The sequence below is a fragment of the Sinocyclocheilus grahami genome, unplaced genomic scaffold (assembly GCF_001515645.1).
Source record: "Sinocyclocheilus grahami isolate Dianchi unplaced genomic scaffold, SAMN03320097.WGS_v1.1 scaffold283.1, whole genome shotgun sequence".
NCBI lineage: Eukaryota > Metazoa > Chordata > Actinopteri > Cypriniformes > Cyprinidae > Sinocyclocheilus > Sinocyclocheilus grahami.
In genome coordinates, this window is record NW_015505462.1 from 1,775,789 (window position 1) to 1,794,489 (window position 18,701).

Below are 18,701 nucleotides of genomic sequence, written 5' to 3' on the forward strand. Positions count from 1 at the left end.
ATTTACTATATTTAATGAGCTCTGAATATTGAATATCCCATGTTCAGCCTGCTAAATCCTGACAGTGATACAATAACTTACAAGATGTTTGCGAACTAAATATTAACAAGGTCTCATTCCATCATTCCTAATTACCTTTCCCTTTTGCACAGTGACTAATCTTATTAAAATGACAGAACAACTGTCTTAACTGCTGACAGCAGAACCATTCTCTAGATTAAGTTAATTGTGTTGGTCAAAGCAGCAGTGAAGTAAATTCAGCAGAAAGGTTGGTGGCCATCCCACATATTCTGCAGCTGTGAAGGTATTGTTAGGGATGCAATGCTACTTTCTTTCTTTTGCTCCACACGATAAACATACAGATCCCCCCTCAGAAATGGTTGCCTTTTGAATATATATATTGTGTATTCCTTTGAGAAATGTCTACAAGGAAACCAATCAGCTATTATTTATAGCGAGTGGTATTCATACCCTTCCCTCCCCTCCCACACTGAGAAACAGCACAACGATAGCTCGCTGCAGTTTGTTTTGAGAGGTTGCTTCCTTTTCAAGTGGTTTCAAGTTGAAGTGTTCTTTATTTATTTGTCATTCCTGTTTGATGTGTTCCTACTGGAAGGGCAGAGATAGAAGCACCTTTGATATGCAGATTCTCTGTTATAGGAGCGGCTGCTCACTACATTCTCGTGAATGTTTGCCATGACTTATTAATGACCTACAGGTTAAGTCTGTGAAAGTATTGCACAATAATGTCACGTTGATTGGGTTAATATAGTCATAATGAGGCAAAATCATCTGTGTCCAGAGGGTTGAGTGATTCATGTTGTGAATTTGATTTCCTCAATGACTTTTCAGTGCTTAAAATAAGGGCACAATGAGAATGTGTTACATACATGGTTCATATTTATTTGATGGAGCCATTGCTAAGAAAAGGGAACTGAACCATGCTGTGTGATACAGTAATCATTGTGGCAAAGGAAGATTTTAGTCTCAAAATTATTTAAGTAGTTAAATAATAAGTAGTTCAGCCAAATAAGGGCAAGTAGTTCAGCCAAATGTCTGTCAATCACTTACCCACATTCATGTTTTTCCAAACCTGTATGAATTTATTCATTTATTTTCCAATGCAAAATGAGTTGTCTGGGGTGCATGTTGCATACGCTGAAAAAAAATAAGTGTAGTAAAACAGTTTTCACTCAGAAATTGTAAATGTAAAAAATAATTAAAAAGAAATGTCAAGCAACACATTGAATTAAACATTAAATTTAAGACTCTAGTAATACATATTGTAACAAAGTTCGTAGCTCAGGGAAGAAGGAGGCGGGAACCGGTGAACATTTAAACATAAAACTTTAATAAAATAAACAAACATAAAACGAAAGTAAAAGCGGCAGCCCCTCACGGACGACTGCCGCATAAAACATAATAAAACAACAACATAAATAGTACAGGCCTGGTCCTCTCTCGTCTTTCACTGTCGCGCTCCTCCTTTTATCCTTCCGGAGCTCCTCCGTGGGACTCGAGACCGGTGAGTGGCGCAGGTGTTGGTCATTATAATTTACTCCACCGGCCTCGCTCTGTTCCCACAGTTCTCGGCCCCCCCCACTCGTCACACACACACACACACACACACACACATATATATATATATATATATATATATACTGTATATATATATATATAGTAATATATATAGCCATGTCACCCTGTAGCCCAAGACTGTTTGCCCACTGAAACTAAACAGGGTTGAGCCTGGTAAGTACCTTGATGGGAGACCTGGGACAACTAGGTTACTGCTGGAAGAGGTGTTAGTGAGACCAGCACTGGGTGCTCATCCTGTGGTCTGTGTGGGTCCTAATGCCCCAGTATATTGATGGGAACACTAGATGAGACATTAAAACAAGGTCATTAAAAATCCCAGGATGTCCTTTGTAAAAGAGTAGGGGTGTAACCCCGGCATCCTGGCCAAATTCGCCTATTGGCCTCTGTCCATCATCATGGCCTCCTAATCATCCCCATATACTGATTGTCTTCATCACTCTGTCTCCTCTCCACCAATAAGCTGGTGTGTGGTGGGCATTTGGGCGTTATATGGCTGCCGTCGCATCATCCAGGTGGATGCTGCACATTGGTGGTGGTTGAGGAGATTCCCCCCTTCCATGTTAAGCGCTTTGTGTACCCAGAAAAGCGCTGTATAAATGTAACAAATGATCTATCTATCTATCTATCTATCTATCTATCTATCTATCTATCTATCTATCTATATATATATATCAGGCAGCAGATCCTTTAAAGGTGCAGTAGGAGATCTCAGTAAATGCTAACTTTAGCCTGATAGCACTGAAAGCGAATGTCCTACCCTCCCTGTAATCGCCGACCAAAGCCATGTCCCCTGAATGCAACATTACTACAATATAGTACAACATTACTACAATACATCATGTATCATTCACCGGTGAGAAAACTTTATAGCACAGTTAGTAAAAGTATTATAATACCAGGAAGGACGATCAGGTTGTTGATTTTTGATGTTGATGCCATTCTCGCTTTGTCTGCACAGCGTGCGTGAACGTGCTGATTATGTATCGTGTCTGCGCGAACAGGGTGGATGAACATTTCTTGGTCCTACACCTTCCACGGGATATATAAATACATATAAATAAATTTAGACCACTTAACTTAATGATTGCTATCGGGATGTGAAGATGTTCAACCAGCACAACAACTAAATTTTCTGAAGACAATCACCTATTGCACCTTTAATTCCTGTAGGTTGCGAGGTGGGGCCTCCATAGATCAGACTTGTTTGTTCAGCACATCCCACAGATTCTCGATTGGATTGAGACCTGGGGAATTTGGAGGCCATGTCAACACCTCAAACTCATTTTTGTGCTCCTCAAACCATTCCTGAACCATTTTTGTGGTGAAAAGAGGCCACAGCCACCAGGGAATGCTGTTTCCATCATGAAAGGGTGTACATGGTCTGCAACAATGCTTAAGTAGGTGGTACGTGTCACAATGCTTAGGTAGGTGGTAAGTAATACCCACATGGATTGCAGGACCCAAGGTTTCCCAGCAGAATACTGGTTTACGTGAAGATCTTTTTATGTTCACTTAAATTAGAAGTGGCTATTTTTTAAAGTCTAATAAATGTTCAATTTGATTGCTCTCAATTATACTGTAATGTTAAATGGCTGTAGTCAATGGTTAAATATTAGGAAAAAAATCCTAGAGACATCATTAGTATTGGTATCAGTGATACTTTTTATGACTGATGCCTTCATTCATAAAAATAGATGCCATTAAACAAATATTAAAAATATATTGTCTTTATGTTGTTTCTACATTCGTTTGAATATTGAATGTGAAATTATTGCAATATAAAAGTATATTTAAAAACTTTATTGTTAGGTGGGATTAATCATGATTAATTTCAGAAAAAATTTTGCAATTAGTAATTTTTTTTAATCGATTGACAGGGGCCGCAGGGTTTGAGAGCGCCGATTCCACCGGGATGTCAGCCGCTTGCACTGACATCATTGGTGGATCCACAACACTGGTCATTAGTCTTATCTGTCTAGGCCCAAGCTCTGCATCCACTGGAACTTGGGTACTACAACTTCTCACCTACTTTTTTCCTGATTTACAGAAAATGTCCTAATGATAAGTAGATTGTCATGCTAGCAGATTCAAAACAGCATGTGTGCCTGTTAAAGCACATGAAATGAGCTCCATTCCTTCAGTGGTATCACGAAGAGAATAATGTAGTATGAGTCAAGGCACACATTATTTCAGCGAGATAATCCTAGGCTCCCACAGTTACCCCATCATCGCCATGGGAACTGCTGTCTGAGAGGAGGGCACCCTCGATTGACATGCTCACCCTCAGATCCAGGCAGTTTCGTTTCTTGATATGCATGATATGATCTTGGTTTTTCTGAGGTTAAACCATGCATCTCATCAGTAGAAAGCAGCGTTTTTTAAATATATATTAAATATGCATGATAAAATAAGTTCATATTCAAATTTGTTGAATAATACCACCATTAGGGGTTTTCCAAAAGCAGAGAAATACTCCAAAGTTGAATTTTAGTATTTTTATGGTTTGCATTTCAGCATCCTAATGTCTGTCTTTTGGTCTTTTCATCTATCTGTCAAACTATTAAATGATATATTACATACATATTACTGACAGTAGTCCTGTAGTCACCAGCAGATTTGAACTTGATTCTATTTGTAATGAATTTGATTTGGGTGTGTAATGAAGGGTATATGGAAATTGTATATGAACAGACAGATTGTGGCTTTATATGAATGGCTGATTGTGAATTGAAGGCAACTATTCAAAGTGAAAAAAAATATATTAATACATAAAACAATGATTTATACGTTTTGCCAGAACTGAAATATTCAATCATGTTTCAACTGTACCAGACAGAAGATATGTGCTTCCTGTTCAGTGTTTAGAGTGAAAAACACTCCATTGTCAATAAGTAAGCAAGCAGTATTTTATGGAGATTATGCTGCAGGATATCCATCTATGAGTGCAAGTCTCCGCTGGTGCTCTTGAACCCCTGGGGAGTCGTTGAAGCTTAATCATGCTTCAGTGCCTCCCTAAAATGTCCTAAGACATTTTAACATCCATGTACATGATGTTATCTTTTGTTCTTGCCATTTATTGTGGTTTACTGGAATGTATTCTAAATTAGGAAATAAAATCGTATGCATTCTTGTTAGAATAGTCCACATAATATTAAGGAATGCAATGTCATTAAAGTTTAGGTTCTCTGATTACTTTACAAATTCAGTTTACTCTCTTTAGATGTAAATTTGCAACATGGTCACCAGCATCATATTTTTCTTCAGAGTTCATATAATTTAAATAATAAAATTACCACAAGATTTATCATCAGTTTCACTTATAGTACAATGTTTACTTACTGAAATATACTTTTCCTACTTTGTTTCATTTCAGGTGTTCCTGCTCTTTTTGTTGCTGCATGGGCAGTTGTCAGGGCAATGCTGGCAGATGCAAGGTGATTTCATGTTTTCATCCTCACAGACTTGACCTCATGTCCTAATCATCTTTGTAGAAATGAAGTCACCAAGGAATTTAGTATGATTAAAATATAATATGTCTACTGTATGTTTTGGCATTTTGATAATTTTACTAGTTTTTATTTTGTAATAAGAGGTGCCACCCTTTCAAACAAACAGCCATGGTTGCAAAGTAGATTGAAAAAGTTTAATGCCAGGGGAAAATACTGTATTAATAAAAATGTTTTTTTTACTGTTTTTTTGCTAGCTTTGAACTAGCCAAATAAAAAGTGTGCATTAAAATGGTCACAGTATTGTTTCATTTTAAATTCTCAACAAAAATAATGAATATATCATAAATATTTGCACCTCCCTATAGTTCAAGTCTTAGTCCTCATTGATAATGTGACGACGCAGAGCTAGTGCTAGTTTGAAACTAGTTAGATCAGTTAATGTTTGTCTTGGATCTGTAAATGTTTGTGTTCTTATGCTAAAACACCACTGCAGTGTTATCACTAGATCATCTTAATGAAGTAGTGTTTTCATGTACACTGATGTGGGATCATGCCAAAGGCGTTATCTTTTCTCTGTTTTATTTTCAAACACTTGCTGAATGTCATTGTCTTTCTCCCCTCGAGAGCACAATTAGTATTCTTGCAGCTTACAGGCTGTTAGTGATATTACAAAAGCAAATGTCTTCAAGCAACATCTTGCTGCTTCTGTGGGGAGAACATAAACATATGGTTTTGTTTTAGCTGTAGTCTTTCTTTTTTTACTGGTGTTGTTAAGGTGGCCTAGTTTATCTTATCACAAATTTGATCTTTTATCTTTTGTGTATCTTAAAAAAATAAGAAACAAAGAAAAAAGTCACACACTGCATAATATGATTTAAGGGGTGTCATATCTACAGGTATCATATGAAATCAGTTAATCTTTTGAAATATTAGGAAATATCACAAATTCATTGATCTTTTGTAAAAAGTTTCAGAACTGAAAACTTAATCTGTGACATGTTCAGCAATTAGGGAAGCATTTAATAATCTCTAAATGGCACAAAAATATATACAAAGTATAAAGAACAAGGAAAACAGGAGATCTTACATGCACTTAAAGGAAAAACAGGTTAAAGGGGTCATATGATGCTTTTTTAAAGATCATTATTTTGTGTATTTGGTGTAACAGAATATGTTGACATGCTTTAATGTTCAAAAAACACATTATTTTTCAAATACTGTACATTATTGTAGGTCCTCTATGCCCCGCCTCTCTCAAACGCTTCGTTTTCTACAAAGCCCCTCCTTCCGACAAGCGCAGTCTGCTCTGATTGGCCAGCTGACCCAGTGCATTGTCATTGGCCGAACACCGCAAGCACTCGTCGGAAATGTAACGCCCCTTACATTTAAAAATCTAAAGACAGAGCCCGAAAGGGGAACAGAGTCTTGTGACAGACACAGTGATGAATATGTGTTTGCAGTACACAAGCCACGGTTAAGACAGCTGACTCCACTGTGATGTGTCTCTCTCTCTCTCTCTCTCTCGCTTGCGCACGCACACACACACCGCTCTCTCTCTCGCTCGCGCGCGCGCTCACACACACACACCGCTTTCTCGCTCTCTCTTATGGGAAGCCAAACAACCCAAATGTGGGACGAAACGGCGCGGTATTCAAGTGTTCGCGACCGACTCGACAGCGCAGAGAGGACGTGTTTACTAGCGCCACCGAGCTGACAGCACGGCGCGGATCAGTTACAAAAGCGCAGCGCGAACATTACTCTTATTCTTCTTCATGTTTTAAGGCAGGTACCGCCACCTACTGTGCGAACATTACTCTCCGCAGAAGTTCGTGTTTTTTTCCTGCACATAACATAATGAGTTATTACATTTCTTTTGCTTATTATCTTTCATATTACTACATGTAAACAGTAGTGTTAGCTACTTTGAAGCACGTATAGCCTATATTTAGTAGTCACGTTCACAGCAGAAACTTCCATTATCCTCTTAGAATTCAAATATTTTATGGTTTCGTTCATCAAGGCATATTTAAGTAAATTTTACATTTAAGGATATTTGTGTAACTGTAGCATATGATTATGCTTGAAAAAAAAGAGTAAAATGTAAAAACAAAAATGTTCCCTTATGGAAATACGGAAACTAACAATGGTTTTACTATAGTAAAAGTGCAGTAACCATGGATTGATTGTCATTTATTTTAACCCACAACTACAAATGTATGGTTAGGGTTAGTGCCATAAAATCATGGTTAATTTGAATGTGTTTTCCGATAAACCTAAAACACAATGCCACACACACACACACACACACACACACCGCTCTTTCTCTCTCTCTATCTCTCTCGCTCGCTCGCGCGCACGCACACACACACACGATGCGCAAAACTCCGCATTTGAACAGTCAATAGCAAATACTTAAACTAATAACAAAACAGTAGCTGATTCTGAATTACCTCCTCTCCTAGGTTCACGAAATGGTCGTCCATAAAATGCATTGCTATTCTGTTGTAAGTAATCTTAAAGATTCCTAAATGCATCTACTTTCTGGAAGGCCAAATAAAGTGCTTTTGCTTTCACCTAGAAACACACAGCGTCTCCCTGACATGGTTGCTTCAACACTAACTGCGGTTACTGAAACCACGCCTTCTTTCTTTGCGTGAACATTTGGGCGCATTATGCAAATATTTCCACATAGTGAGGTAGATATGTGGGGGCGTGTTAGAACGAGCCGTTTTAGGGGGGTGTGGCAGAGTCTTAACTTTGATAAAGAATATCTCTTTGGTTTTGAGACTTTAGTCTTTGCAACTTCAGGGATCGTATCTATGCACAATCAGCTTGTAACACTCCAAAGAAAAAGGAAAACTTGAAATCGCATCATATGACCCCTTTAACAAGACTAATTAACTAGACGTACCTGGAAACGAGAAGAATACTCAGTAAATACAAAATACGTTTCTAAATAGTTTTTTTTTTTAAATGGCCCATTTAATTTCAAGGGTGAAAGTGAGGAAGAAAAATGCTTTGATAAAGAATATCTCTTTGGTTTTGAGACTTTAGTCTTTGCAACTTCAGGGATCGTATCTATGCACAATCAGCTTGTAACACTCCAAAGAAAAAGGAAAACTTGAAATCGCATCATATGACCCCTTTAACAAGACTAATTAACTAGACGTACCTGGAAACGAGAAGAATACTCAGTAAATACAAAATACGTTTCTAAATTGTTTTTTTTTTAAATGGCCCATTTAATTTCAAGGGTGAGAGTGAGGAAGAAAAATGGTAATAAATAAATTAAAAAATAAAATAGTTTTGGGGCAAGAAAAACTTTGACTTAGGTCTCTTGGGGAAAATAATATATGATTTGTGCACGTGCATAACTCACAAGATGGTCTTTTCTATGCTTTGTAGATTATATTTAGTGTGATTTTTGTGCAAGTCCATACTTTTCAATACATTTCCTAAAATTTTTTACTTAAACTTATGCAAGAGTTCTGAAGAGCAGGGATAATTATTTTTTCTTTTTGCACTTTCAGTTCTGAAGCAGCAAAGTTTTGACGTTTTTTTTCCCCTCATTCCAGGATTGTTCTGAGCAGGGTTTCTTTCATCAGTGAACGTTAAACCCCACTCCATTCACATACTGTGTTCCAGTCTGTGTGTTTCTTGACTTCGTTTGGAACTATTTTACAGAGTGAAAATAAAGTAGTTTTTTTTTTTTTTTTTTAAATAGAATACCGCTGACCAAATTATTAGAAAATAAACTAACTGTTGAATAATCTATAATTGTGGGCTATGTGAATATTCAGAATTCTGGCTCTATTTGTCACATGTACTTTATAGAACTTTATCAATTATAAATCATAAATGAACAAACATTTGAAGAACAATTACTGTTAAGTATTTTCAGTAATATAAATAATCTAAACTAAAATATAGTAAATCAAGAATGTTTCAGAGAACAAAACAAGAATAATTGCTTTTTAATATGCTCAGTGGCTTTTTAATTAGACTTTTGCAACTTTTAATTAATTTTAAATGTCTAGCTGGTCTTCTATTCAGCCGTTCATTTAGGGATGGCAAAAAGTGAGCTCTGTCATGAATCTTGAGATTTGTCAGTTCTGAGTAATGGTGGTTAATGGCTTTCTGCATGATCATAAGATGGTCCACTCTGGAAAAACAAATGTTAAGAAGATTATTGATATCCTCAAGCTTTTCTGATCTGCATTCTGGTATCTTAACTGGTAGCACTAACTGTGCTGAGGTCATGAGTTTGATCCCCAGGGAAGGCATACTGTATACTGATAAAACCTATACCTTGAATGCATCACACTGAGCAAATGTAAATATTGTAGATTTAAAAAACAACAACACTTTGGTTACTATCGTGACCTCGGTTCCCTGAGATAAAGCAATGAGCATTGCGTTGCACGCTTAAGGGGGTAAACTCCTGTTTACTCTGATACTGAAGCCTGATTTATTCACGTTTGTGTAGCTGCACGAACAAATGGCGCTTCAACCCGCCAAAAGGTGTGGAGCCGACTGCTATATAAGTCGTCTCAAAGCACCATTCATCCAAATCTTTCGACTGATAGTGATAGAGACTCATCAACACACGTGCAGCCTTATAGCACGGCAGCTTACGCAACACTCGTTCCCTTATCTCAGGGAACCACGGTCACAATAGCAACTGGAGCATTCCCTTTTGAACGGTTTCTCCCATTGCATTGTATGCAATAGTGGGGGGATCCAATAGTGCCGTGCTATAAGCAAGTGCAGAACAAAGCCGCTCTGCGAGCCCAGCCCCAGAGGGCTGCAAGGATGGCTCCTAAAAGCATGAGCCAAATATGAGACCCAAGCCAACAGGCTGGGGTCCACATAACAAAACCTTCTCCACTAATCTAGGGGATTAGGTAAATTAAGCGAACAAAATCTGTGACTGAAGGGCAGGAACATCCAGGTTATAAAATCTGGTGAAGGTAGACGGCAAAGACCAGCCGGCTGCTGCACAGATATCACCAACTGGATAATAAACTGGACTTCATCCGACTACTACGCTCAACTTAGAGGACTGTAAGAGACTGTTGTGTTTTTGTGTTCACGGAAACATGGCTCAGCAACAGCGTTCCGGACTGCGCTATTCACCAGCTAACATGCTATCGAGCAGACAGAGCTTGCGTCGAGGGAGGTAAGACCCGCGGCGGCGGGCTTTGTGTTCACATCAATGATGCGTGGTGCCACGATGCTGTTGTGGTCTGCAAACACTGCTCACCCCTGGTGGAGTTTATGATTACTAAGTGCCGGCCGTTCTATCTACCGAGGGAATATACAGCCATACTGCTCGTTGCTGTATACATCCCTCCCAGCTCCAACAACAACAACAGGTGTGAGGCACTGAATGAACTGTACCAGCACATCAGTGAGCAGCAGACAGCCCACCCAGATGCTTTTCTCATCTTGGCTGGTGATTTCAATCATGCAGACCAAAAGAGTGTGTTCCCAAAGATACACCAACACATAGACTTTCCAACACGGGGAAACAACACTCTAGACTTTGTTTACACCACCCAGAGAGGAGCTTACAAGGCCCTCCCCATCTTGGCACCTCAGACCACATCACTGTCATGCTAATGCCTGCATACAGACCGCTCGTTAAAGTTGCCAAACCAGTTCACAAACATATACAAGTGTGGCCGGAAGGGTCGTCAGAGGCTCTTCAAGACTGTTTTAACACCACTGACTTGAATATGTTTAAGCAGGCTGCCACATACAATAACACCAATGACCTCCAGGAGTACACAGAGACTGTCTCTGCCTACATCACCAAGTGCATTGATGATGTAACAGACACAAAGACCATCACTGTCCGGGCCAACCAGAAGCCGTGGCTAATAGGGGAGGTCTACAGACTCCTGAAGACGCGGAACGCTGCCTTCAGAGCTGGAGATGAGGTGGGCCTGAAGACAGCTAGGGCCAACCTATCCCGTGGCATCAGAGAGGCTAAGAAACAGTACTGCAGGAGGATAGCCCATCGTTTCAGCGACAGCAGAGACACTCGGAGCCTGTGGCATGGGATACAGACCATTACGGACTACAAGCCCCCACCGCGGACCTGTGACAGCACCATCTCCCTACTGAACGAGCTGAACACCTTCTTCACTCGCTTTGAGGTACAAAACAGCACCACTGCACAGAAGACTCCACCTCCTCCCGGCGACCAGCTGATGATGCTGTCCGTCATGACAGCGTGAGGAGATCCCTCAGCAGGATCAACCCACATCAAATCTCAACACTTTGCTGTGCAACTGGCTGTTGGACTTCCTGACTGGAAGACCTCAGACAGTACGGGTCGGCAGTAACACATCCAGCACCATCACACTGAACACTGGGGCCCCCCAAGGATGTGTGCTGAGGCCCCTCCTCTTCACTCTGCTGACACACGACTGCACACCGTCACACAACTCCAACCTCTTTATTAAGTTTGCGGATGACACCACTGTTGTGGGTCTCATTAGCAACAGAGATGAGACAAACTACAGGAGCAAGGTGAGCCGCCTGGCCGGGTGGTGCAGTGAAAACAATCTATCTCTGAATGTGGAGAAGACAAAGGAGACTGTTGTTGACTTCAGGAGAGTGCACACTGCACCTGGTGCCTGCAAACCCTTCCACTCCCCCCTCCCAAATACACACACACACACTGACCTGCACCGGTCACTTTGTGCAGCATTGGACTGCTCACTACATCATCCAGGATTGTACAGCAAACTACCTCTCTGACAGTTTAATTAAAGACTGTTCTCTGAGCTCTTTATCACTTTAACAAGCTCTTTTGCACTACACTCGTTATATCTTCACAGTTGTTTATATCACTGGTTTGCACTATAACTGCCATGTGCCTTATACCACTTTTTCTCTCTTTTTTTTTTACAATGTCCTTATTTGTATATTGTATAGGTTGTATTTTATATATATTTAAACTGTATTTATCTGTATTATGTCTACTGTTAGTGTTAACTGTATGCACCAAGGGTCTGAGAGTAACGCAATTTCAATTCTCTGTATGTACAGTATGTGCTGTACATGTGGCAGAATTGACATTAAAACAGACTTTGACTTTTGACTTTGAAACTGAATCTCTGCTGGACCAAGCCCAAAAGGAGGCCATTCCTCTGGTGGAGCCTACACTCTGATAGGACACTGTAAGCCTGGTTCTCAAGACATGAAGGCATGAAGCACTGACTGACAGTGCTTGCAGGTCGCCCACTCACTCAAAGAGGCGTCTTGTAGATGGGGCTCTAGCCTCCAAAATGATATTAGTCACTCTCGTGGGGAGCTGTAAAGATTCCCGTTAAGGGGCCAAACTCCACAACTCGTACTGGGGATGCCAAGTCATGCCTTTTGCTTGAGAGAGGAGGTCCGTCCTCAATGGTATCGACCAGGGGGCTGCCGATAGCAGCTGAATCAACTCGGGAAACCACGTCTGATTCCTCCAGAGTGGGGCCACCAGGAGGACCAAGCACCTGACTTTCCTGACCTGTCTGATGACCTGAGGAAGCAGGTCAATCGGGGGGAAGGCATACAAACTTCCTGCATCTCTCTGCCTTGAGAAGTAAATTGGCCAGTGAACGTTGTCTTTTGAGGCAAAGAGGTCCACTTCTGCCCTCCCGAAGATAGACCATACCATTTGAACCATTTGGGGATGTAGTCTTCGTTCTCCTGGTGCTACATTGCCCGTGTACAGCATGTCTGCTCCTTGGTTCAGTCTGCCCAGCACATGAACTGCTCTCAGCGAGAGGAGGTTGCACTGTGCCCAAAAAAGAGGCATTGAGCCATCCTGTAAAGAGAGTGTGACCTGAGACTACCTTGATGATTTATAAAGGCTACCACTGCCATGTTGTCCGAGCAGACCAGGAAGTGGTGCCCCTTTAAGACTAGCTGAAAAGTTTTTAGGGCTAGAAAAACCACCATCATCTCGAGGCAGTTGATGTGCAAGCATTGCTCCCGGTTTGACCAGGAGCCGGACACCAGTCTGCCCTCGTACAGTGTTCCCCAACCCCGAGTTGGAGGCATCTGTCGTAAACACCTTCCTGCTTTAGGTCAGTCCCAGCGGGATGCCTGACTGAAAAAGGCGAGGGGTTTTCCAAGGTGTCACAGCTCTTATGCAGCGTTGGGTTACCTTGAGATGAAAACGTCCCAGGCACCAAGCATGGGGCATGGCAGGCATGGCACCCCAGCCTGTCTTGTTATAAGAACAACATGGCTGGACACTTGTTCTAAGGGTACTCCTGCCCTTAGAAAGTAAAGGTCTGACCAAGAGCCGAAAGTCTGGTGACAACTCAGCTTAATGGACACGCTGAGTGTGCTATGGCGCCATGCCCATCTTGGGACTCGGCCGAATAGCCAGTGCTGAAGCAGTCTCATATGTAACAATCTGAGTGGCATTACCACAGCTGTGGATGACATATGCCCCAGGAGCCTCTGAAATTGTTTCAGTGGAACCGCTGTTTTCCTCCTGAATGCATTCAGGCAGTTCAGCACTGACTGGGCATGTTTGTTTGTGAGACATGTCATCATGTTGACTGAGTCCAACTCCATACAGAGAAAAGAGATGCTCTGCACAGGAGAAGGCTTGCTCTTTTCCCAGACCTGAAGCCCCAGCTGACTGAGGTGACGGAGCACAAGGTCCCTTTGTCTGCACAACAGATCTTGAGAGCGAGCTAGAAAGAGCCAGTCGTCGAGATTGAGTTGAGAGTGTGAATGCCCCCTTCCCTTAGCGGGGCACGGGTGGCCTCCGTAACTTTGGTAAAGACATGGAGATACAGGGAAAGCCTGAAGGGGGGAACCTTGTACTGATATGCCCAACCCTCGAAGAGGGGGAGGGGGCACCTGGCGAACGTAGCCGTGTCTGATTGTCTGAATGAGCCAGCAGAACGGGCTAGGAAGCATTAGCTAGACCTCAGGCTCCTTGTGAGTGGCGTCAAATGGACAATAGACGTACCTGCAGATGGGCAGCGAGGAGAGCTGGACCCTAATCCTGGAAGCATTGCATCCTGAGGAAGGGGTGGTCAGTGCATTATAGCACTTACCTGGCTCCATGGATCTCACGAGGGTGTGGCCAGAGATGCATGAGGAAGCAACGTGTCTCTGAAGCACGAGCTCTTAGCATGTGGCGTGGGGGGGGAGGCTAGGAGTGAGGAGGCATTATATCACTCACTGCCAGACCGCACCCAGTGTAACCCCGAGACTGAAGGAACTACTCTTTCATAGTGAATTTGGGTACTGCTGGCCTTTGGGCCAACGACGGAACAGAATGAAACAGAACTCTTTTTTTCCCTGCCCTTCTTTGGGGGGAGGGGAGGAGCAGTGTAACGGAGCAGTGTAAGTTAAGATAGTAAGAATGTGAGGGCCTTAGATATAGCTTTAGATGCAACTAACTTGGTGAATCCTGTACATTGTTCAGTTCCTGTTGCAGAGCCCCTGCTGCAGGGCGATTGGGTGACTGTGAGGCGGCATAGTCATGGGACAAAACACAGCTCTTCCATTCCGATCAAAACATTAAACAGGCTCTCCCCACTCACCCATCATAATATAGATACTGTCAAAGATACTAGAAAAGACAGTATCCTCACAACTATGTACCTTCCTAGAGAAAAATGGTATCTGTGAGGATTTCCAGTCAGGTATTAGTTAGACCGTACTATAGTACTGAGACTGCTCTCATCACAGTTACAAATGACCTGCTTATCATTCGATTGTGGTTGTATCTCTCTATTAGTGCTACTGGATCTTAGCGCTACTTTTGACACTATCGACCACAATATTATTTTCAATAGACTAGAAAATTATGTTGGCATTATTGCATTGGCATGATTCAAATCATACTTATCTGACCGTCATCAATTCGTAGCAGTGAATGAAGAGGTATCACATCGCTCACAAGTGCAGTATGGAGTACCACAAGGTACACAAGGTTACAAGCTACCCTTGTAAATTCCATCTTAAAACAGACTTTGACTTTTGACTTTGAAACTGAATCTCTGCTGGACCAAGCCCAAAAGGAGGCCATTCCTCTGGTGGAGCCTACACTCTGATAGGACACTGTAAGCCTGGTTCTCAAGACATGAAGGCATGAAGCACTGACTGACAGTGCTTGCAGGTCGCCCACTCACTCAAAGAGGCGTCTTGTAGATGGGGCTCTAGCCTCCAAAATGATATTAGTCACTCTCGTGGGGAGCTGTAAAGATTCCCGTTAAGGGGCCAAACTCCACAACTCGTACTGGGGATGCCAAGTCATGCCTTTTGCTTGAGAGAGGAGGTCCGTCCTCAATGGTATCGACCAGGGGGCTGCCGATAGCAGCTGAATCAACTCGGGAAACCATGTCTGATTCCTCCAGAGTGGGGCCACCAGGAGGACCAAGCACCTGATTTTCCTGACCTGTCTGATGACCTGAGGAAGCAGGTCAATCGGGGGGAAGGCATACAAACGAGCGCTGGCCCATTTGTGGGCCAGGGCATCTCTCTGCCTTGAGAAGTAAATTGGCCAGTGAACGTTGTCTTTTGAGGCAAAGAGGTCCACTTCTGCCCTCCCGAAGATAGACCATACCATTTGAACCATTTGGGGATGTAGTCTTCGTTCTCCTGGTGCTACATTGCCCGTGTACAGCATGTCTGCTCCTTGGTTCAGTCTGCCCAGCACATGAACTGCTCTCAGCGAGAGGAGGTTGCACTGTGCCCAAAAAAGAGGCATTGAGCCATCCTGTAAAGAGAGTGTGACCTGAGACTACCTTGATGATTTATAAAGGCTACCACTGCCATGTTGTCCGAGCAGACCAGGAAGTGGTGCCCCTTTAAGACTAGCTGAAAAGTTTTTAGGGCTAGAAAAACCACCATCATCTCGAGGCAGTTGATGTGCAAGCATTGCTCCCGGTTTGACCAGGAGCCGGACACCAGTCTGCCCTCGTACAGTGTTCCCCAACCCCGAGTTGGAGGCATCTGTCGTAAACACCTTCCTGCTTTAGGTCAGTCCCAGCGGGATGCCTGACTGAAAAAGGCGAGGGGTTTTCCAAGGTGTCACAGCTCTTATGCAGCGTTGGGTTACCTTGAGATGAAAACGTCCCAGGCACCAAGCATGGGGCATGGCAGGCATGGCACCCCAGCCTGTCTTGTTATAAGAACAACATGGCTGGACACTTGTTCTAAGGGTACTCCTGCCCTTAGAAAGTAAAGGTCTGACCAAGAGCCGAAAGTCTGGTGACAACTCAGCTTAATGGACACGCTGAGTGTGCTATGGCGCCATGCCCATCTTGGGACTCGGCCGAATAGCCAGTGCTGAAGCAGTCTCATATGTAACAATCTGAGTGGCATTACCACAGCTGTGGATGACATATGCCCCAGGAGCCTCTGAAATTGTTTCAGTGGAACCGCTGTTTTCCTCCTGAATGCATTCAGGCAGTTCAGCACTGACTGGGCATGTTTGTTTGTGAGACATGTCATCATGTTGACTGAGTCCAACTCCATACAGAGAAAAGAGATGCTCTGCACAGGAGAAGGCTTGCTCTTTTCCCAGACCTGAAGCCCCAGCTGACTGAGGTGACGGAGCACAAGGTCCCTTTGTCTGCACAACAGATCTTGAGAGCGAGCTAGAAAGAGCCAGTCGTCGAGATTGAGTTGAGAGTGTGAATGCCCCCTTCCCTTAGCGGGGCACGGGTGGCCTCCGTAACTTTGGTAAAGACATGGAGATACAGGGAAAGCCTGAAGGGGGGAACCTTGTACTGATATGCCCAACCCTCGAAGAGGGGGAGGGGGCACCTGGCGAACGTAGCCGAGTCTGATTGTCTGAATGAGCCAGCAGAACGGGCTAGGAAGCATTAGCTAGACCTCAGGCTCCTTGTGAGTGGCGTCAAATGGACAATAGACGTACCTGCAGATGGGCAGCGAGGAGAGCTGGACCCTAATCCTGGAAGCATTGCATCCTGAGGAAGGGGTGGTCAGTGCATTATAGCACTTACCTGGCTCCATGGATCTCACGAGGGTGTGGCCAGAGATGCATGAGGAAGCAACGTGTCTCTGAAGCACGAGCTCTTAGCATGTGGCGTGGGGGGGGGAGGCTAGGAGTGAGGAGGCATTATATCACTCACTGCCAGACCGCACCCAGTGTAACCCCGAGACTGAAGGAACTACTCTTTCATAGTGAATTTGGGTACTGCTGGCCTTTGGGCCAACGACGGAACAGAATGAAACAGAACTCTTTTTTTCCCTGCCCTTCTTTGGGGGGAGGGGAGGAGCAGTGTAACGGAGCAGTGTAAGTTAAGATAGTAAGAATGTGAGGGCCTTAGATATAGCTTTAGATGCAACTAACTTGGTGAATCCTGTACATTGTTCAGTTCCTGTTGCAGAGCCCCTGCTGCAGGGCGATTGGGTGACTGTGAGGCGGCATAGTCATGGGACAAAACACAGCTCTTCCATTCCGATCAAAACATTAAACAGGCTCTCCCCACTCACCCATCATAATATAGATACTGTCAAAGATACTAGAAAAGACAGTATCCTCACAACTATGTACCTTCCTAGAGAAAAATGGTATCTGTGAGGATTTCCAGTCAGGTATTAGTTAGACCGTACTATAGTACTGAGACTGCTCTCATCACAGTTACAAATGACCTGCTTATCATTCGATTGTGGTTGTATCTCTCTATTAGTGCTACTGGATCTTAGCGCTACTTTTGACACTATCGACCACAATATTATTTTCAATAGACTAGAAAATTATGTTGGCATTATTGCATTGGCATGATTCAAATCATACTTATCTGACCGTCATCAATTCGTAGCAGTGAATGAAGAGGTATCACATCGCTCACAAGTGCAGTATGGAGTACCACAAGGTACACAAGGTTACAAGCTACCCTTGTAAATTCCATCTTAAAAATATATCTAAATTACAACCTATGCTTTCATTGTCAAATGCAGAAACGTTAATGTGTTCATGACCTCAAGGTTAGATTATTGTAATGCTCTATTGGTTGGTTGTTCTGCATGCTTTATGAACAAACTCCAGCTGGTTCAAAATTCAGCGGCTAGAGTTCTTACAAGAACCAGGAAGTATGACCATATTAGCCCGGTTCTGTCAACACTACACTGGCTCCCTATTAAGCATCATATACAATTAAAAATCTTGCTAGTTACTTATAAAGCCCTGAATGGTTTAGCTTCTCAGCACTTCAGCTAGCTCTTACCACATTATAGTCCTTCACGTCAGCTGCAATCTCAAAACTCTGGCCATTTGATAATATCTAGAAAATCAACTGCAGGCGACAGATCCTTTTCCTATTTAGTGCCTAAACTCTGGCTTTCTTCGTTTTGTACAGACACTATTTAAAGAGGACTGAACTGAGCTGGATGATGACATCGCTAAATCAACAATGAGCTGACTTTGACTGAAAAATTTACTGTTTACTATTGTCCTCCTGCTGACACACAATTTTCTTGTTTAACACTGTAAAGCTGCTCTGACACAATCACAAAAGTATTGCATAAAGTGTTATATAAATAAAGGTGACTTGACTTGTATTCACCACCTCCAGTTCCCTCTATCTCCAGATCACCCGAGTCAGGGCCACTTCGCTGTCCACTTGGAGGGCTTAATGGCTGACTGGGGGCACG

General features: G+C 42.8%; 1 protein-coding gene across 1 annotated transcript in view; it reads left to right on the top strand.

Moving 5' to 3' along the window:
* The window catches only part of LOC107600417 (parathyroid hormone 2 receptor-like), a 58,085-nt gene extending 39,395 nt beyond the window's left edge, over positions 1-18,690 (top strand). The window contains exons 7-8 of the mRNA XM_016292312.1: positions 4,973-5,033; positions 18,639-18,690. Coding sequence (XP_016147798.1) covers positions 4,973-5,033; positions 18,639-18,690 — 113 coding nt within the window. The remainder of the gene's footprint in view (positions 1-4,972; positions 5,034-18,638) is intronic.
* Positions 18,691-18,701: the final 11 nt, after the last annotated feature.